The sequence below is a fragment of the Heteronotia binoei genome, chromosome 13, assembly GCF_032191835.1.
Source record: "Heteronotia binoei isolate CCM8104 ecotype False Entrance Well chromosome 13, APGP_CSIRO_Hbin_v1, whole genome shotgun sequence".
Taxonomy (NCBI): domain Eukaryota; kingdom Metazoa; phylum Chordata; class Lepidosauria; order Squamata; family Gekkonidae; genus Heteronotia; species Heteronotia binoei.
The window spans coordinates 58,167,785-58,189,379 of record NC_083235.1 but is presented as its reverse complement, the minus strand read 5'-3'; the positions used below and the strand labels follow the sequence as shown (position 1 = coordinate 58,189,379).

The 21,595-nt window shown below is 42.2% G+C and overlaps 1 protein-coding gene across 10 annotated transcripts in view; it reads left to right on the top strand.

Annotated features, from left to right (window-relative positions):
* The window catches only part of BAIAP2 (BAR/IMD domain containing adaptor protein 2), a 201,266-nt gene that overhangs the window by 110,161 nt on the left and 69,510 nt on the right, over positions 1-21,595 (top strand). For 6 of the 10 annotated variants that reach the window (XM_060253418.1, XM_060253421.1, XM_060253414.1 and 3 more), the window contains exons 4-6: positions 1,777-1,838; positions 2,878-2,958; positions 4,397-4,534. In XM_060253418.1, the coding sequence (XP_060109401.1) occupies positions 1,777-1,838; positions 2,878-2,958; positions 4,397-4,534 (281 nt within the window). The remainder of the gene's footprint in view (positions 1-1,776; positions 1,839-2,877; positions 2,959-4,396; positions 4,535-21,595) is intronic. The other 4 variants (XM_060253422.1, XM_060253419.1, XM_060253415.1 and 1 more) reach the window with 1 other exon arrangement.

The window sequence follows — 21,595 nt, the reverse complement described above, 5'->3', positions numbered from 1 at the left end:
ATATTAACCATAGGGTTGCCAAGTCCAATTCAAGAAATATCTGGGGACTTTGGAGGTGGAGCCAGGAGATTTTGGGGGTGGAGCCAAGATCAAGGCTGTGACAAGCATAATTGAACTCCAAAGGGAGTTCTGGCCATCACATTTAAACGGACGGCACACCTTTTCAATTCCTTCCTTCCATAGGAAATAATGAAAGATAGGGGCACCTTCTTTTGGGGGTCATAGAATTGGACCACTTGGTCCAATCGTTTTGAAACTTGGGGGGTATTTTGGGGAGAGGCACTAGATGCTATACTGAAAATTTGGTGCATCTACCCCCAAAAAACAGCCCCACCAAAGCCCCAGATACCCACAGATGAATTCTCCATGATTTTCTATGGGAATAAATCTCCATAGGAAATAATAGAGTTCCCAGCAGACATTTCCCTCCCCTCCCCTCCCCCCGCTTTCTGATGACCCTGAAGCGGGGGAAGGGTCTCCAAACTGGGGGATCCCCTGCCCCCACCTGGGGATTGGCACCCCTAATTAACCAGGTCAACCCTGCATAGCTTCCAAGATCTGATGAGATCACACTAGCGTGGACCACCCAGGTTAGTTAACCCTGTTAAGTCCACACAAACCTCTTCCACTCCATTATAAGATGAATTCAGTATCAATGGTGCACTTGGATGTTGTTATCATGAATTTTATCTTTTTCTTCCACTTCTCTTTTCCCTTTTAGTATTTTTTTAGCTTAACACCTTGCCTGAGAAGAAGAGTTCTCGTGAACTTGAAAGCTTGCTTGCTTGCTAGTTTGTGACTTTTTCATTGAGCGTAATAAAAGCATTACACCACTCACATTTTGGATTTTTGCCGATCGGCAACTACTAAAGTCAGTGGGCTTTGGAAGGTCTGGACAACAGATGTTGATCTGTTTGAAAGTAGTCTGCTTACAGCTGAACAGACAGCTGGTGGGAAATATGCCTCCCTCATACTATACATATATGTAGTTGCGGGGATGGCAGTTGTCCATCATTTAAGAAATCATTGTAACTTTTAAAGTACTGCACAGGTGCATTTTGTTTTTTAGAGAAGTGAGAGCACAGTGTATTCATTGTCTGGTTTAAGGGAAGTTACCTGCTTTAAATTCTCTGCAGGGCTTTTTTTGTAGCAGGAACTCCTTTGCATATTAGGCCACACACCCCTGATGTAGCCAATCCTCCAAGAGCTTACAGGGTTCTTAGTACAAGGCCTACTGTAAGCTCCAGGAGGATTGACTACATCAGGGGTGTGTGGCCTAATATACAAAGGAGTTCCTGCTACAAAAAACCCCCTGGTTCTCTGGACAAAGGGCCCTAGGGGAAAATGTTGCAGAAAATTGAGAATTGTCCTAATATATGTGCTGGAAATCTGTTAGTGAGCATGACATACTTGGCCTCTATCATTGCACTGACTGGGTAGGAAGATGAGTCCTTACATCCTATCAAGGCATGCATTGGAGGGATCAAGGAATGGTTTGTGCCTCCCATAGCAACAGTCCATGCCTTCTTTAGAGACACATTCAGCAGTTTGAAGCCATCAGATGTATGACATGTGTAGGTGGTGTTTGTTATTCTTAAATAAGTTACTGAATAAGCCCTTATTCATTAGGATTCACCAATACTGAGTTTGTGTGTCCCTGACTACAGCTGCAGCTTGGGAGGTGTGTGTGTGAAAAAGGACTGATGCCATCAGTTTCTAACATTGCTCCTTTAGTCTTCCTTTCTCTCTACTTTTATCTTTTTTTTTTCTTTCTAGGAGATGTACTTTTCCAGATGGCTGAAGTCCACAGGCAGATTCAAAATCAGTTAGAAGAGATGGTAAGCACTTTACTTTCTGTTGACATAGCTATATATCTAGATGCAAAATACACTCTGCCATGAAATAGTCACCAAGTCCTCAAATAAAAATGAAGGTCCTGGCTTAATTTAAATGCTTGCACAATCATAAACCTGTAGTGGTCTTAGGAATGTCACAGGAATAGTTAGGTATCTTAATTGCAACAAAGATGATCTAAAGATTCTTGTCTGTTTGACCAGTTGGTTTCATATGCTGAATTCAGATGGCCAATTTGAGTCAACATAGGGATGGCCCCCAGACAGATTAAAAAAGCAAGGTCAGACAGGCATAACTACCCTCCATCCTGCTCCCACACTCACCCCATCCTCTGATGTCTCTGAGATGGATCAAATTCTTCTGCCACACTCCATCCATCTTTCTGGGTCTCTGACTGTGGGAGGGTGCAAGCGAGGCAGATTGGTTGTGCGAACCCACCAATCTGCTCTAGGTGCTCACCAATATTCTTTAAAAAAAAAAAAACTGCTCAGAGCGCATGAGCACATGTGTGCATGAGCGCATAGCCACTAAAATGTAACGGGGAAAAATGAAAAACAAACTGCACTAAGGGGTGGCACGCAACCACCATGTGAATGCACCAAATCATCCCCTGTGCGATATACAAGCACGTTGTGTGGGAGCGTCTGACCAGGATTTGGCTGCTCCATTTTGGGGCAGCACAGTTCGGGATGCCTCCAGTGCACCCAAAGCTGCCCATCTGTACCCAGCCAAGGTCTTTCTGCTTAATTTGTGGTTATAGATACTCACCTTTGCCTAGTAACTGTTCATTGCTTATTTTATTCCACTTGTCTTCCCTGTGGTGACACAGCTTCTTCCTAGCACTTTTACTTGTCCTTGAGCATCCTGTTTTGTGGCCCACTACACCTTTACAACTGGGTGAGGGTGTGCAGAATTAACCAAGGTCCCTTGGGCATCCTCTTCCACATGAGAATAAGAAGGTAGCAAATTTTAATATACCTAGATGTTAACATCATGCCCCTTTCTTTCCTTTGTGATTCTTAGCTGAAGTCCTTCCACAATGAGTTATTAACACAGCTGGAGCAGAAAGTAGAATTGGATTCACGGTACCTAAGTGTAAGTAAGGTAAAATTTATCACTTCTTGATTTTGGCTGCATTTATCTGTGCATTTCTTTTGAAGGTCTGCCACACGAAACATCCTGCTCTTCATAGGAAAGGATAAGCAGGAGGTTATTTGTGGTCTTCTCGTGAACCATCAAATGCCTGGTGGTTGCTGGGATCCTTGCAAAGAATACTGGATTAAGTGGACCTTGATGTGATCCTGCAAGCCATGTCAGTTAAGAGGAAGCTAATCTGCAACATGCTACCCTGAATATGTGTTTTTGTTTAAGAACTTAAGAGACCATGAGGATGTAACAACTGGCCTGGAGGAAACAGTTTTGCCTCTTTAATAGAGGCTCAATGTGTGAAAATGGTCAGCTGAAGCTTTTCAGGGCATGGTGGTAAATAACATGACTTGATGAATAACATCTCATTAAGTCTCTGTTAACAGGGAAGGACATTTTTCTCTAGGCAGTTGCAACCCTAGATGCACTCTTGTTCTGTAAATGTAAAATACAATACGGAGGCATGGGGATTCTAACGAAATAATAAAAAGAAAAGATTGTGCAAGCTTGATGTTAGCTTGCTCTGGTCTAAGGTATATACTATAGCTTAATATGCATCAGTACAGAGTAATAGTGGACAAGGTGGTGGGAAGGGAATAGTGCAGTTGACTTTAAAATCCTGACATCTTCCCATTGACTAAGAGTGCCCTGGTCAATTGTCCAGCACCTCCCCCCATTTTTGGCCACATCTGAAATGGCTTTAGGGCATCATATACCATGGATAGTTCTAGGGTGTATCTGAGTTTCAAAGGAGCACTGCAGACTGCTCCTGAATTCAAAGTAAATGCTCCTGAGCACATCTGGATAAAATGTTTGTTTAAAATTTAGCATTTTTCCTTTTCCCTTTCCCGCTGTGTGGGAGTGTAGGATAACAATATCTCAAAGTATTTTAGTGGAGAAGAACATATAAGCGGATAACACAGCACCATTCACCCCTATTACTTCTATTGGTGGAGAAAAATGAGTATCTTTTTGAGCCGGATTTATCTGTTTCATTGTGGTGGTAGTGATGCTTGTTTCTTTTAAAATAATCTCTCACATTACCATTTATAAATTAATGCCCAGAAAAGAAAGGGGAAAACCGTTTCCAAAGCCAAACATTACCCTAATAGGCATTTGACACTATGTTAAGGTTTAACTTTATGTCTTGCCAGTAAAGCTCCCAAGGTTGGCATACCTAGGGTGGTAGGAATGTGTTTTCTCTCCATTTTTCCCAGATGGTCGGCTTTGATCTCTAAGCATTGAAAATGTGCTCTCTGCAGCAGACGCAAAGTCAGGACCTTTTGGCTGCAGAGAGGATGTAAACAGTGTTCATTAGAAGTAGCAGCCTGTGCCAATCTCTTCAGCCTTTTCTTATTTCAGCTATTCAGCAGTCCCACATCTCTTCCATATTTAGGCTGCACTGAAGAAATACCAGACTGAGCAGAGGAATAAGGGGGACTCACTAGAAAAGTGCCAGGCAGAACTAAAGAAACTTCGGAAGAAGAGCCAAGGGAGCAAGAACCCTCAGAAGTACTCTGACAAGGAGCTGCAGGTAGGGTTTGTTTGCCTGGGAGGCTTCTGGGTTGAAGAGTCAGCTCTTGTTATCCTCATTGGGACTGATTGCAGGGGAACCTGCATAATATCCGTGTAAGCACATATAGCTATTCTTGCATTATGCCACACAGCTATGTTGGCCTCTCCACTATAGCTTGACCAGCTGCAGATTGCATTGTACATTCCACTTAGAGCAACTGTTCTGCATTTTCTGTTATGGAAAAATACAGCAACTTTGTGATAGAGGACTCTGCAGTCATTGAAGTGCGACGCTGTTTTACCTGGGTGTAAATACCTCTGAACAATTTTATATTTGCTTCCATGTAAACATACCTAGAATTGGGCTGCAGTTCTGAAAGCCTGAAATAAGTAAAATCTCTTCTTTGCAATACCTTAAATTGCCTGGATATGTTTTCATTTCAGATGACAGTAGAACAGTGTTTTAATTCTTCAGGCACATAACAAAAGCTGTAGTGTCAGACACTTATAAAAGAGTCTGAAAACTTGATTTTGTCTGAGGTGCTGTTTTTGTTAATGAATGAATTGCAAATCAGGGGCTCCCATCCCCCACTATCCATTATCACTGATTTTGAATCGTTATATATATATATACACACAGATAAACTGGTTCTCATTCTGCTAACAACATTCCCCAGGCCTCTTAATTTTCAGTTTGGCTTCTTTTTTTCTGCACCCCACTTCAACAAATAATAAATGTCTATTAGCATATGTCACAGGGGTTTTTCATTAGAAAAGATAAATTATCTAGACAGTGACTTCTGATTTCAAGCACACTTGAAAACCTCATGCTATTTTCTAATCAGATTTTGATTGTGTCCCCTAGGGACTGAAGCATAAGAGTCCCAAGGCAGATGCAATATCTGTTGTCTGACATGAACAACCAAGTGTCGTTGCATACATGTCAGTGAAAGGAAATTATATTCTTCAAAAACAAAATCTATGCACTGTTTTGAAGATGCTAAAGACTGTCAGAAAAGATGGTGGAGGAATGCAGATATGTATTGATGTCATGCAATAAGTAGTAGAACCAGTCTGGAGTTGAACACATACAGAGCAAATGGTGGCACTCTCTGGGTTAATGGTTGCAGTTACTTGGTTATCTCTCCCTCCTCAGGTCAGTGGCCTCTGAACTGATACCCCCTACCTTTTGCAGATACGCAAGTAGGGCAGATCTTAACAAGCTTGCTAGTTTGTTTAGCTTAATGTTTTTATAAACATATTGTGGCCTACATAAAGCTGTGTTATTGTTGACTACTATTTTTACCTTATCAAGGAGAGAAATGCTGCAGTCACTGTCATATACCAGAGTCACAGATGGAATTTTGACAGTGAAATATTTAGGCCTCCTCTGCCATTGCAGTTAACCTCCCAGGATTTTCTTACATTCTTGGGCCTTTTCCCCATTCCTTTCTGTTCTTCAGTACTGGATTAAAAACTGTTACATGTCTTTCTTTGTGTGTACACATTTTTTTATATTCATGCCACCAGCTTTGCTGGCTGGTTGCACGTTTTGCAACCTGTATAAATTCAAGTAATCAGCTGCTAATTTCCTCACCTGCAACATATCTGGGGTAAGAAGCAAGCCAGTACACCAAATTAAGCATGAAACATGCCTGCACAATGCTTGAATGGTTGTGGCCATTTTAGTAACAGACTACAAGGGTTTCCTGTGTGGATTCATGAGAAATAACCATGCCCCATCAGATCATAGTTCAAGCCATCATAATTGGAGAACAAGACTATACTTCTTTTCTTTATGGAATTAAGCATGGAGGACAGCTCAGGTCTTTCCCATTAAACAGAGGTGCAGGTGTAGGGAAATAATTGCCAGGTGATTAGCATGACGGCTATGCTGGTGAAGGCTGTATGTTTTAATTGCATGAAAAAGCAATGAGTTGCTAGTACTTAATTGGCTGTGTGATTTGAAAAGAGTCACTAAAGGGAAATAGGACTGTTTATCAGCAATTATCTCTAAGACAGAACTATCTGATGCAGTATTAAAAGTTAAAATAAGAACTTCAGTCTATTTTTTCTTTAAAAAATATTACATGTAACTTTATGGCCCAGTAGCCTCTTAAGTTTGTTCTGAGATGCTATCAGTAGAAAGCAAGTAGCATTTCCAGTTTTTAAAAGTATCTGTGACATGCATTCATTGGTCTGTATGAGTCTTTTTATGTAGCATAGCTACCTGAATGACTTTTTATTAAACTCGGCAGTATCTGAGCCTTTAAACTTCATATGAATGCCTCCTACTTCAGTGCCTACAGAAAGGGTGTCATAAGAAGCATCCGTCCAAGTCATGAGTGTTTCAGAAGTGCTGCAGAAGACTCAGACTCATAACTTAGACAGATGCTTTTTATGACACCCTTTCTGTAGGCACTGAAGTAGGAGGCATTCATACGAAGTTTAAAGGCTCCGTTTAATAAAAAGTTTAATAAAAAGTCAATCAGGTAGCTGTGCTACACAAAAAGACTCACACAGACCAGAGAATGCATGTCACAGATACTTTTGAAAACTAGATATGCAACTGGAAAGAATCCAGACAAGAATCCAGACATTTCATCTATCTTGCAGTGCTGGCATTTCTGCAATGGTTGTATGATGTCTGTACAGTGCTGGCACTACTTTATATTATGTCATGCTTCCCAGAAAGTTTCTTTGCATTGATTTTTAGCATGTTTCTTGATTTCTCTCTCTCTTTTTTTGCATGAATCTGAATAATGTATTTTTAAAAATTCTTCTAATAGCCTTTGAGGGGTCAATAAACCCTGGCTTCCAGCAGAGCAGGAAATCTCCATTATGCTCTTCTTGGGTTTGCTGCATATCCACTCTTGAGTGAGTAAGGATTCGGCATTAGTTGCCTGTGAGATCTGTTTTCAAATTCCAGCTGAAGCCCTAAGGGCTTATTCAGATGCAAGTATTTCAATTCACAGAAGAATGTCTGCTTGGTAATGCATATGAAAAATATAGCAATGCAGTATTCATATACATTTTGTGAAACATTTTTTCCAAAGGCGTGTAAGTGCTTTTTAAAAGAAAAATTAGATCAGGTTGGTGGAATGGTTCAGTAACAAGCTGCCACTGAATGAATGCCTTAACTTATGAGATGGACAGACCAGTATAACTGTAATTTCTTCCAGCCTGTAACTTTTAGCACAGGAATGTGAAGCTGGAAAAAGCTTTGACACTTGAGACAAAAATCCAGAAAATAGACATTTGGTTCTTTTTCAAAAAAGCTGTTCAAAAGCTCTCTCTTCATTCATTCTCTTAGACTTATTAGCCCTTATGTGATGCGTACTCTATGACATTTTCTGAGCATTCATTTGTTGGAGGTGGAGTGGTGCCACAGAATTGCCTCTCCTCTCTCCTACCCATAAGTGTCTGTCCTTGGAAATAGAAGGGCAGGTGGTGGGGAGATGAGGGAGGGAGAGATTCTCTGCGTGGTTCATATTTATCTAGCTGCCCACCACAAACAGCAGCCCCAGCCAAGCAGCACCCAAAGTTTGAATAGGAGTGGCAGTGGAGAACATTGTGACACCATTCCTAGTTAGAATTAAATTGAACACACACAAGCACACTTCCTTGTCTACCATGTTCCGAGAAAGACTTGTGGGTAGTGGAAGTTGGTCAAGCAAGCAGCTCAGTAGTGAGTTAGGTGCATTCTTGCTTGGAAATTTTAATTTTTATTGGTTTTCACTAGGGTTTTAAAAAAAGTTTTAGGGAATAAATCAAACATGTGTAAATCAATAGATAAAAGAAGAAACAAATTTAAACAGCCAAGATTAATTCCTATGTTGACAGGGCTGACTTTAGGGCATCTGGTGCCTGAGGTGAGGCCCCACCCTGCCGCCCACACCCTTCCTCCCTCGCCCTGGTGAGGGCAAGCACCACAGTGGTGGTGCAGCATGGCTCCTGCACTTCAGAGCATGCACACTGCCTGGCTGCCTTCACTCAGCCTGACCACTATTGCTTCTTGAAGTTTCCAGAAGTGATGGCGGCCAGGCTGAGCAATGGTGGCCAGGCAGTGCACATGCTCTGAGGTGCAGGAGCCGTGCCAAGCTGCTGTGCTCACCTATTTCCCTCACCGAAGAGGCGTGAATGGACGGGAGGGCCCAAATTGGCGGGGGCAGGCCCCAGGGCCATGCCGCAGGCAGCCACTTAGGGCTGCCTAATGGATGGGCCAGCCCTATATGTTGAAAAATAAATCAGCTTACAGAAAAAATGCATTGTAATTATTTAGTATTTATGAGGAGAAACTGAACTTGAATGTAATCCGTCTGCATATACCTGAAAAGGAAACCAGGCGGTAATCAGCATGTCTTGGGCAGCTTTGAATATGTTGGAGGCAGGACAAATCTCTCTGAGTCAATCTGAAGCGGGGGTAGCACCATCAGACATGGCACCCCAGCACTCCTGTATATTGTGTGGGTGGTCCATTGGAGTGTCCACATGTTGCAGCACGCCATCCATTTGGAAATGGTTTAAAAAAAACAAAACATCCCTTGCCCATCTGCATAAGTGCACTATGGGACTGTAAAGGAAGGAAAAATGCCTGGAATGGATTGGTATGTTCATACTGCCAATCCGTTCTATTTGTGCCATTGCCACCAGATTCCACCTGGTGGCGATTTACTCCATGTCAGAGTAATCAGAGAGCGGGGTGAGTATGGGAGGGGAACGTCTGACAGCTGTACCTGTCTGGTCACGCCCTTTTAATCCACCTGGGGGAAGTGCTTATGTCAGGCCAAAATGCCTGATTGAATACAGCCTTGGTTAGCCAAAACTTTTAAACTATCATTGGTTTTATTGGTTTGGCAATAATGAGATTGAATGTACCCAAACGACATGATGCAAGTTAAGATGTGTCTTGATGCTGGCCAAATGTTACACTGGAAAGAGCGATGGGTGGATATTGCTGACAGCAGAGACATCTCTGATGCTTTTAAAAAGAAATTGGTTAAAGAATGCAGTAGTTCAGACTGGCAGCTCTGTAACTAATACTTCTGTGGGGTGTTACTGAGACTTGGAATGGGTTCTCTTTGTAGCACTTGTTTGAGCTAAAACAGAAAAGCGATTTGAATCAGCCTTCCAAACATTTAAATTTTCTCCTGAGTTGGAAGTGCTTATCTCTTTGGAAAGACCCATGACAGTGGTTTGTGTTTAAGCAATGTTGTAAAAACTACTAATTTGTAAGTTTTCTTCCTTCCAGCACTGTTTCTTTGGAGTAAATAAAAATGTTCTGAATCTATTAATTTATTTCTCTCTTCACTGTCTCTTGAGATTGGGATTATAACAGTGTTTGCTGCCCACTCTCTTAGTAGGTTTGAAAAGTTGAAGTACATTCAGCCAAACCGATTACTTCCAAAAGTTCTGTTGGTTTTTAGTGAAAGACAAATGAACACATGCATAATGTTGCAAATGAAATCCATGAATTTTTTATATGTGGTTTTCTTTGACTGTATTGTGACTAGGGATGGACATAGATCAGTCAATGGACCTAACTTTGCAACAGACTGGAGGCCAGTTCATGGTCTGCTTGCCTGGTCAGTGCCTTTGCAGTTTTGACAAACTGCCTGCAGATTAATTTTTTTTTTATGCAGTCCATTGGAGTGGTCCGTGACAGTGAGCAAATGCCTCCTGAGCTCATCACTGTCTTGCCACAGCAGTGGTGCAACCTAAAAGTGAGCTCATGAGGCATTAAATGCCTCCTGAGCCAACTTCTGGTCTCCACAGACCTCATGAATCACGAACTAGTTCCTAAACTGAGAAAGTCTGTGGTTCATGATATTCATGAACCTCAAACCTCCACAGGCCTCCATTTTTCTGGTCTGGGCACATCCCTCATTGTGACTATAGCCTGTAGCCCAGCTATGTGAGTTATGTCCTCTGGCAATCAACTGCAGCCCATTTTGTTGATCTCACGTGGCATACAGAAGAAGGCTCATGCCTGCAGTCCCCTCCTTCTAGCTCAGAATTGGCCAAACTTGCTTAACATAAGAGGCACATAGAATAAACAGTGAGACATTTGAGAGCCACAAGACATGAAGGTCAGATGTTTGAGAGAAGGCAGGCAGGCAGGCAGGCAAATAGATGGGGAGGGAGAGGTGGAAAGAAAGCAACTTAAACTTTAAATGCATTCTCTAAACCAGGGGTCCCCAGCCTCCGGTCCGTGGACCAGTCCCAGTCTGTGGCCTGTTAGCAACCAGGCCACGAGTTGTATAATTATTTCATTATATATTACAATGTAATAATAAGAAGACGACATTGGATTTATATCCTGCCCTCCACTTTGAATTTCAGAGTCTCAGAGCAGCTCACAATCTCCTTTACCTTTCCCCTCCCCCTCACAACACACACCCTGTGAGGTGAGTGGGGCTGAGAGACCTCTGACAGCAGCTGCTCTTTCAAGGACAACTCCTGTGATAGCTATGGCTAACACAAGGCCATTCCAGCAGGTGCAAGTGGAGGAGTGGGGAATCAAACCCGGTTCTCCCAGATAAGAGTCCGCACACTTAACCACCACACCAAAGTAATAGAAATAATGTGCACAATTGTATCATCTTGAAACCATTACCCCCCCACCCCCAGTCTGTGGAAAAATTGTCTTCCACAAAACCGGTCCCTGCTGCCAAAAAGGTTGAGGACCACTGCTCTAAACCGCTGGCTGGCTTGCTTTGGAGAAGTGATTTAAAGAGAGAAATGCCTTCTGCAATCCAGCCAACAGGGCAGTGGGGGCTTCAAGAGCCACACAATATGTGTGAAAGAACCACATGTGGCTCCTAAGCCACAGTTTGGCCAGCCCTGTTCTAGCTGATGGGGTTGCTTGTGTAGTAGACTGGTTCTGGAGATGAGAGGAAGGAATTTCAGGTGGGGGGTGCTCTAGTTAAGGATTGCTATTAATGTTTTGATTTAAAATTGATTAGAGAAGCTATTGCTGGAAATAGTTGGAAACTATCAGTTTTGTACATTTTAGCTGTTATATGTGTCTGACCATTGCAGATATATAATTTCTACTAGTTTAGTTTCTATGGAAATAACAGTAAACTGCGAAGTCCACTTTCCACTTAGATTTATGTGTGCAGCATAATATTTCCTGATCCAGCATTAGATTTAGACTACTATTATAGTAACTGCGCAGAAAGAGGTGTTTCTATGTGCTTTGTCTCCTGGTAGTACCAGAGGAGTAGTGTGATGGGGAAACTGGCATGTGCTAAAAAATCTCCATGCTTTAAAGCCCCACTAAATAGAATCCGCAGGCTATAGAATTTCTCATGACTACCTTTGATTTGGGTCTTGGTCTCAGGGCTTAGTGTGACGAGCTAGTGAGGAATTCCAAGGGTTTTTTTGAGACATACTGGAGAAGAGATTGGGGGGGGGGGGGCGGCGTATTTGTTTGCACAGAGAATCTAGTTTTGTTTCCATGGGGAAATCTTGATTGACAAGGCTAAGATTTTAAGGTCTGAAGCCTGTGTATCAATTGTTGGGACTCCTCTTCTTTGTTTGTAAAGGCATTAAACAATGAGATAGTAGTAAAGAATGGTGTCACTTCCCTTGCCCCTACAAGTCACAACAAGCCTTGACAAGTGAGCATAGCTTTCTGGTAAGTTTGATCGTGCACTGAAGAAATATTGAGGATTAGGGAGAACATGGCTAGGGTTGCCAATCCGCAGTTGGGGGAAGGGGAACCCCTGGTTTGGAGGTCCTCCCCACACTTCAGGGTTATCAGAAAGTGTGGGGGGGGGAATGTCTGCTGGGCATTCCATTATATCCTATGGAGACTGGTTCCCACAGGGTATAATGGAGAATTGATCTGTGGGTGTCTGGGGCTCTGGGGGGGTGTTTTTTTGTGGAAGAGGTACCAGATTTTGAGCACAGCATCTGGTGCCTCTCTTTGAAGCACCCCCCCCCAAGTTTCAAAAAGATTGGACCAGTGGGTCCAATTCTGTGAGCCCCAAAAGAAGGTGCCCCTATCCTTCATTATTTTCAAATAGAGGAAAGGCATTTAAAGGGTGCATGATCCCTTTAAATGTGATGGCCAGAACTCCCTTTGGAGTTCAATCATGCTTGTCACAACCTTGCTCCTGGCTTCACCCCTAAACTCCCCAGATATTTCTTGAGTCGGACCTGGCAACCCTAAGCATGGTTGTGATGGTTGCTAGCAGGGCCCAAGCATCAGTTCTCTGGGTTTGATACAAAATACACTCTCATCCCACTCATATGTATGTTTTAAGGTCATGTCACAATAGATAAAAACCATATTTCTGAAATTACACTGTAATGATCATGGTCATGAGCTTGAAGTCTGGACCCTCTTCTTCCCTCTCTCCATACCTTGGGCTGGGGTCCAAGTAAAGTATATCCATCATCTGTACTTTGCCTTGGTCATTAGTGGTATGTCTATTTTTTTCAGTATTCTTGACAAAGGTTGGATATGTTCAGGGATAGTCAGCCTTTGTTAATGTTTTGTTAAAGCACTTGATTTTGCCATGCAGAATAAGTGCCTTATCTTTGTTATTTCCCCTTCCTAAAATGTCAAAAGCATAAAGCTGAGCAAAGGAGTTAGTATACATAAGAAGCTGTGTAAATGGAGGGGTAAACTAGATGCTTGGGTTTTTTTAGGAGTTAGGTCTGATTTCCCTGCAGCTGCTGTGTGGCTGTTATGAAATCTTAGCAAAAATTGGGGAATAGCTTCCTATGATTCTGCACAGGAAAATGTCTTGGGCGGGGGGGAGATGCAGAAGCCCTTTCTCACCTATGATGGCAGACTTTTCTTTATATTTTAGCAGTGATTCCCCATACCTGCTGTGTAGTTGTGTAAGATCCAGACTAGGGGTGTACAGGAAAAAAAAATTAGTCCTCCCCCCCCCCACAATTCAGGTATATTGGACCCCTAAAATATTGATATTCCTTATATTCCAAAATCCCAATATTGGTATGGTGTTGGGATCTGGATAGGTATTTAGGAAATCCAACTTTATTTGGCTCGATTATACCCTGTGGGGACTGTCCCCATAAAATAGAATTAATCTGAGGGTATTTGGGGCTCAGGGGGGGGGCTGTGTTTTGAGGTAACCAAATATGCAGCATAGCTGCTGGTTTCTCTACTCAAACCAACCCCCTTCCCACAAAGTTTTTAAAAGATTGGCCAAGTGGTCCAATTCTGTGGGCCCACAAAGAAGGTGTCCCCATCCTCTGTTGCTTTCAGTGGAGGTGGAAAAGGCATCTAAAGTGACTGTGGTCTCTTTAAATGCCTTCTGAGTTCACTTGCTGAGTCACACTGCCACCATGGTGATGGCATGGGCCAGCTTGGCAAAGTCATTTAAAGAAGGTCTCTTTAAATTCCTTCTCCAAGCCAGCCCATGTTGTGGTGGTGGCACAACTTGGTGAGTGAACTCAGGCATTAAAGAGACCCTTTAAATGCCTGAGTTCACTTTCGGAATAGCTCTGTCGCAGTGGGGCAGCTTGGAGAAGTCATTTAAAGAGGTCTCTTTAAATGCCTTCTCCATGGTAGCACAACTCAGTGAACTCAGAAGGCGTTTAAACAGACAGTGGTCTTTAAATGCCTTCTCCAAGATGTGCCTGAATAAAAGCTAAATAATATTGGCTTTTATTTGGGCTCAGCTATATGTAGCCGAATCAGATTAGAAAATCTGTATTCTGCTGACTAAATACTCCCCAAATACCGGTAAAGTATTTTGGGGGTATTTATTTGGTTCAGTTTATACTAAACATGCACCCCTAATCCATACCCAACTCTTAAAAAACTCATATGTTTTGTCTGGCCCTGAGTCATGCACTTGGTCAGTCAAGATCAGTATTCTCTACTCTGACTTGCAGTGACTCTCCGGGGCCTCAGACAGGGGGTCTTTGACATCAGCTGCAATGTGATCTTTTTAACTGGAGATGCTGGTGATTGAACCTGGGACCTTCTGCATACAAAGCAAATACTCTGCCAGTGAGCCACATCTTTCCTTAGCGAGCACAATGTACAATGATGTCTGGAAGTCCTAATATCTTTGAGAATCATGTAAATACTTGTGATGTGCAGGGGTTTTTTGCATGTCCAAAGTCAGCTGAGAGAGTCTTGTTTCAAACAAGTTGTTATGTTCTGCACTTTGCCTGATTCTCTACACCTTGCAGTGGTTCCTATATGCCAGCCACACCAGCAGGCACATGTTCTGCTGTCCTTTGTATTGTGCAGATATATTGATCTGAGCCAACTGCCTGTGGTCACTGAACACCTGATTAGTACAGGGTAGGTATAACTGTAACAACAGTGTGGGTTTCTTTTTGATGCTAGGTTACAGAGCAACTAAATGCGACTATGAAATGCAATCTTGACTTCATATCGCCTGATTACACATTGACACCCAATTTTGTTCTTTAGGTGTGTGATCGTGTTGACAGTGGTTATTTTAAAAAAACAGAACACCACTTGTTTTCTGGCAGAGTATTTGATGTTTGGTCCAGACGCTCACGGCTTGTGAAATTCTCTACCCTGCGTCATCAAAACACTGGTATAGAAATATCAGTGTGACTAAGCTGCTGGGATGTATGTGGAAGACCAAATGGAGTTGCTGGTGGTGGAGGCAGAAGATACTATACTCCGGTGCTTGGTTTTGAAGGCTGTTTAAAAAAAAAAAAGATATCCCCTCCCCCCCCAATCTTTTTTTAGTTAAAGAAAAATTTCATTCTATTGCTGGAATAGGGATCTGTTACTATAAGGAAGAGTCCTAGACTTGACTTTGATGGGTTAGGTTTATTTAACTGGCTGTTAAACATCCAGAACTCAGACACTCTGTAATCTCTTGTTTTCATATTTTAGAACCACAGGAAGTTCAAAAGCTTCTTTTGCGTGTAGCCATTGTTTGCTGAATTACAGCATTTTTTTTCATTGTCCAAAGGTTTAGGGGGGGAAAACAGCCCAAGGATAAAGGACAGCTGGCTGCACTGGAGATAAGGCTGAATAAATATTCAAATCTCAGTCTGTACCATGCAGGTCTAGCTTGCGAGGAGTGAACGAACAGGCTTCTCTGACTCTTCTGCGGCATGGCAAATGTAAATTTTAGCAAACCAAATCGCTATATAAAAGCAGTCTTCTCACAAAATAGACTTTGTGTCCACATGGTGGGTCAGGATACCTTTGCAAAAAGTCAGCATGTATATTTTGCTGCAAGAGGATATGGTGGGAAATGAGATTCTTTTAAAAAAATGGAATTGAGAAGCATATAAAAAGAGCTGTCAAGTTGCAGCAGACCCTGACAATACCATAGTCGGGTTTTCAAGGCAAGAAACAGACAGAGGTGGTTTGCCGTTGCTTGCATAGTAACCATGGACTTCCTTGGTGGTCTCCCATTCAGGTACTAACAAGTGCCAACCCTGCTTAGCTTCTGAGATGGAGCAACAGGCCAGTGAATGTAAACTCTTGTTATATAAACCCACATATGCTATTCGTCTCATTTTATATATTTAGAATATTTGTCTGCCATTTTTGCACCCAGTAAGGGCCCTCAAGATGGCAAACTTTCAAGAAGTCAGTTTAAAATCAGTTTTGAAATACCGCATATGTGTGAGTGTTTGTATATAATCAGCAATTAAAAGAACAAACAAGAAATAGGACTGGTAGAAGACAGTGATTGAGGGGAATGATTGATTCTTCTTTCGGTTTGTACAGCCCCCACGTGGATTAGAACTGCAGGTTCTTTTAGCATTTGAACTCCACTCAAATCTGATCTCAGTCCTCGACATAACTTGACCAACTCTGTGTAACTTGACAAGTCAATGGATACATCATGTGCAGATGTTTTACCTCGTTACATGTGCTTTCTTGTATTTTCTTGTAATAATCAGTTTCCCAACATGGAACGCCTTGTTGAGCTGCTCTTGTAGTTTTTGACAGGAGCAGATCTATGGGTATTATCCGATTTTCAGATTCTTTCTGAATTTTGGAGAGTGGGAGATGTGTAAGGAACAAGGAAGACTTTTTACTTCAGAACAAAACTAGCTTTTAAGTATATTTCCCCCCAAAATTTAATGCTTCCATGGCAGCACTAATGCAGTATGTGGAAAGATTAGACATGTGTGCCTAATTAATAATTCCTTGCTTCAGCATGAGACCAAAGCCTTGTGTTTTCAACAGCTGTATAGGACAGGGGTGTCAAACATGTGGCCTGGGGTTCAAATCAGGCCCCTGGAGGGCTCCTATCAGGCCCCGAGCAACTGACTATCATCTGCTTCCTTCTCCCTCTTTCTTGCTTCCTTCTATATAACAGCTTACTTTGCAAGGCTTGCTCAATTGCACAGGAGCTACAGAGCAAAACCTCTATTTTCTCCATTGGCTGAGGCTCCTCCCTTAGGGAGGAAGAGGGGGGGGAGAGCTTGCTCTGCCAGGCTCAATCGTGCAGCAGAGCTACTGAGCCAAGCCTCTTTTCCTTCTATTGGCTGAGGTTCCTCCCCCTCCTAGTCCCCTGGGGAAGGAAGAAAAGAGCCAGAGCTTCCTTTGCCCTGTTGCCTGGATCCCATGGGAGAAATACAAAGAAAATACCTTTAAGACCAACGAATGCTAATGTTTTAAGCATGTTTTAAGTTTTTTAAAAAAGAAATCTTTAATTGTGTTTGTCTGTGTCCTTTATAAAGCTTATATCTCTGCTACCTAATCTTAAATAGGAACACACATGGCCCAGCCCAACATGACCTGGCCCAACAGGGTCTCATTTACATCAGATTCGACCCTCATAACAAAATGAGTTTGACACCCCTGGTATAGGATGAGACATTTTGCATGTGCCTCATCCCCTGTCATAGGAGCAGTGTGATGGGAGAAGTGATACCTTCTGAATTCTCCCTTTAAAGACTGTTAAATATGTAGACCAAAACATAGTATTTTCCATGAGTGGAGCAGCCCCCAGTTCCTTGTCCGCATTTCTGTGGAACTAATGTAGTTACTTGGCCATATTAATTTTGAGAGGTGGCTTAGTGGCAAGAATACCTGTAAATGAGCAGTATTTTCCTCTGAACAAGTGTGAAGAAATGCTTGTAAAACCCTTATGTCTAAGCAACTTGGATTCTAGGGAAAGTGTTTCAATGAATGGCCTAATCTTTAGAGGTCTTCCCTATCCATTGAATGATATCTATTCACAATGCTGCTTTTTCAAAGGGGTTGCCTATCAATTGGCATACTATGTGTAAGTAGGGTAGATTCCTACATACTGGTCAAGAAAAATAATTTAAGTTATAGTGTGAGACATCTTGCCTAGCATATATTGAGATCCTCTCCTTCATTGCTCAGTTACGTTTTGCTAATTTGTGATTGTGTGAGCAGTGCTTCTAGATCTGATGCTTCTTTAGAGCCTAGTCCTATACATGTCTACTTAAAAGTGCTACTGTTGTATGTTTGTAAAGGCTTACTTCTAAGTAAGTGCACATAGGATTATAACTATCAAATGAATGACTCTGTTCTTTTGCTCATCATCAGGGTGATGCCATAGCTCAGCGGTGGCAAATGTGTGGCCCAAGGGCTGCATTTGGCCTGCACAGGGCTCAAATCTGGTCCCCGAGCAATCTCCTTCTCCTTCTTGCTTTTCCAGGGCTGCTACTGCAGCTGCACCTTACCTTGCTCCCCCCCACAGCTCCCTCAGTGGCTCTTCACTTCCTGCCTCTTGCCTCCCCCCCCCTCCCCACACACATACAGGTACATGGAGAGCTCCGTGGCTGCTTCATGTGGGAGAAATACAAAGACTAGTGCCTCTCTCTCTCTCTCTCTCCCTCCCTACCTCCCCCCACCCACCTTCCCTTTCTCCTCTTTTGGGGACAAAGGGGGAGGAAGGAGAAAGAGAAATAGAGAGAGGGAACAATGTTGGACTCCCATGGCAGATTTAAGACCAACAATGTTTTATTGCAAGTATAAGCTTTTGTCTGCAAGCACACAAGGAGGCAGGGTGGGAGGGGGGGTGGAAGGATGGATGCTTCCAACAAGAACAATGTCCATTGAGAAACTTATTCTGGCTTATTCGGAACACTTTCTTTTAAGGGTTTCTCTGTTCTTATCTGGATTTAGTTTCTTTCAAAAAGACCATGATGTCTTGAAGAGTGGAGTGATTTCAGATGCCAAATGATAATTGCACACATTAGTAAAGATACAGGAAAACTAGCTCTCAGTTCAGTCCAGCAGGATGCATTGCCTTGAGCTTCATTATCAACTACAATTCAGCAGTCTCTCTTTTTCTAATCTCCCTTTGAAATTCCTTTGTAACAGCACTGCTCCTCTTAGGTCAGCAACTGAATACTGTGGTTTCTAACGTCTATTTATTTTTCTAATGTCTACTTATGTCTGTTTATTCTTCGCATCCTCTTGGGCTGAATCCTTCTGGATGGAATTGAGACCTAGGGTTCCTGTCTCGTTACCAATGCTTGTGCCTACTGTGCCTACTATCCCTCTGTATATCACACCTAATCCAGTCAAGACTGCTGTTGTCATTCATCTGCTATTGCCATTCAATATCTGAAATCACCTTTATAAAGTTTATATCTCCGGTACTTCGTATGGCACACATGGCCCAGCCCAACAAAGTGATATTTATGTCAGATCTAGCCCTCATAACAAATGAGTTTGACACCTCTGCCATAGCTAGTCAGATGGCCCTTAAATTGTGCATTTTAGCTTGCGTTTGTTTCACTCAGGGCTTTTTTTTTAGCAGGAAAGCACAGGAACACAGTTCTGGCTGGCTTGGCTTCAGGTGTTTAGGCCTAATATGCAAATGAATTCCTGCTGGGCTTTTTCTACAAAAAAACTCTGTGTAAAACAATGGTAACATTAGGGGGGGGGGTGACCTAATATGCAAATGAGTTCCTGCTGGGCTTTCCCCCCAGAAAAGCCCTGGTTTCACGTACATATTTTAGCGCTTGGTTCTTGTCCAGTTTTCCTCTGTTACATTGCAGAGTTCTTTAACATGCCTTTCTCTGAGGTACTTCCGCACCGTTATATTGTCATGCTTTAATGGAAACAAACTGAGTAAGCACCTCTCTCTTACTAGAATACTTAAGTTTTTTTCACTAACATCCTTTTGTATGATTATTGCAGGGGGGATGGATGTAAAACAGTGAGCAACATAGTTAAAGCAAAATGTATTAGCGTTCACACTGGCAGCTTTAAATATTACTTACCTCGAAAGAAAATCCATTATATTATATAAACCTAAAATTTTCATTGCCACTCATGACAGAGTAGGATAGGCCGGCAAACTGGTTGGTGTTAAATTAACAGGCAATTCTCAGGAGCCACTGCACTGACCCAAGGTTCATAAGAGGAAGTGTCAGGTTCCAGTCCAAGTGCTGCCCTGGAATAGCAGCTGCCATTTGCATCACTGTGTGCAAATCACTGTTCCCTTGTACCACATAAGGACTTACGTTTTATATGAAATAGGGCTGCCAACTCTGGGTTGAGAAATTCCTGAAGATTTGGTGGTGGAGCCTGGGGAGAGAAGGGAGCTCTGCCTGGTATAATGCCATAGAGTCTATCCTCCAAAGGAGATTTTCCTCAGGGGAACTGTTTTCTGGAGATCACTTGTAATTCTGTGAGGTCTCCAGGTATCACCTGGCAGTTGGCAACATTAATATGGAGAAAAGAAAGATGCAGAGTCTGATCTGCTCTAGAAGTTAATACATTGCTATTTGTTCCAATGTTTGCTTGCATAGGACAGTTTTAATGAAAAATTAGACAGAGCCAGGTAATGAGATTAGGTTGTTAATTCTGAAGAATTTACTCGTCATCCCTTGTTTGATTTCACATGCCTAGATATGGGGGAGGGACCCTAAAACTTACTTACTCTCAAAACGTTCTTTGTCTGGGCATTCGGGTTAGTCAGGGCTGAACAGAATCTAACTAAGGGCTAAGTATCTAGGTGTCTTCCAAGAGGCACGGGAACTCTCTCCTTTCCTTCTTGAATATTTTAATGCTTAAATAGTATTTGTTCAAATAGCCTGGAGTTCTTATAAAATTTCCGTAATTGAAGCCTCATTTTCATATTCCCAGGAGGAGAAATAATTTTAGTTATAGGTCAGGGAACTCTAATGAATGGGGAGCTAGGCTTGAACCAGGCCATTTGTGTATAAGTGGCATGGGCGAAGGGGAAATTACATAAAAAGCCCAGAGGCACTTAAAGTTAAAAAGGGGATCAGTTCTTGTTCTCAGAGAACTGAAAACTGTTCATTCACTAGGGAGGAAGGAGTGAGAAGTAGCCCACTTACTGCCTTCTAAGGCAGGATTTAAGCATTTGTCAATGGCCTTGTTTCTGCTTTCAGATTTGATTCCCCCCATATACTTTTGGTCTGTGGAGACTAAAGTTTGGACCCTCCTATGTCCTTCGCACAGAACTGTTTGAATTGTATTTTTAAAATTCTTTTATAGGGTCCCTGAAAATGCCAGGTGCTCTACAGAAGAAAGAAAACCAAGACAAGGCTTTACTTGCAGGCTTAGAACTTAATTAAATGAAATCTTGCATCACCCCATACTTGAATTACTCCATTTCTTTTCTACTTCCTAATTAGAACAAGATGCATCAAGTCCTGTGCTGCTGTACAGTCATCCACTCACTCTCTCACCCACCCTGAGATGTTTGAAATTTAACCAAAAAGAAATGGCAGGTAGTTGCATCTTTCCAAAGCAAGTCCTAAAAAGTAAAGATTTTTAATACCTTTCATTAGGATCAACCAAAACGACGCACAACAGTTTGCAGGCATTTGAGTGCTCCAGAACAGTTCACCAGGCTGGATGTCTTTTTAATAAGGGAATGAAGAAAACAATATGACCCAAGCATTGTCCTGTAAGCATCCTGTGTGAAATGTTAAGAAGGTGTGCAAACTTACTTGCACCCTTGGCCTTTTGGCAGGAAGAAACAAGAAATAGAAGCATTCCACAGAAAATACAAAAAACAGTGGTTGATTAAATGTCTAATACCAGATGGGTCCTAAGGCATTCATAGTCTTTGTGCTTCTTTCAAACTCTGATCCTAGTATCAGGAACAAGTAGTGTTACATATGT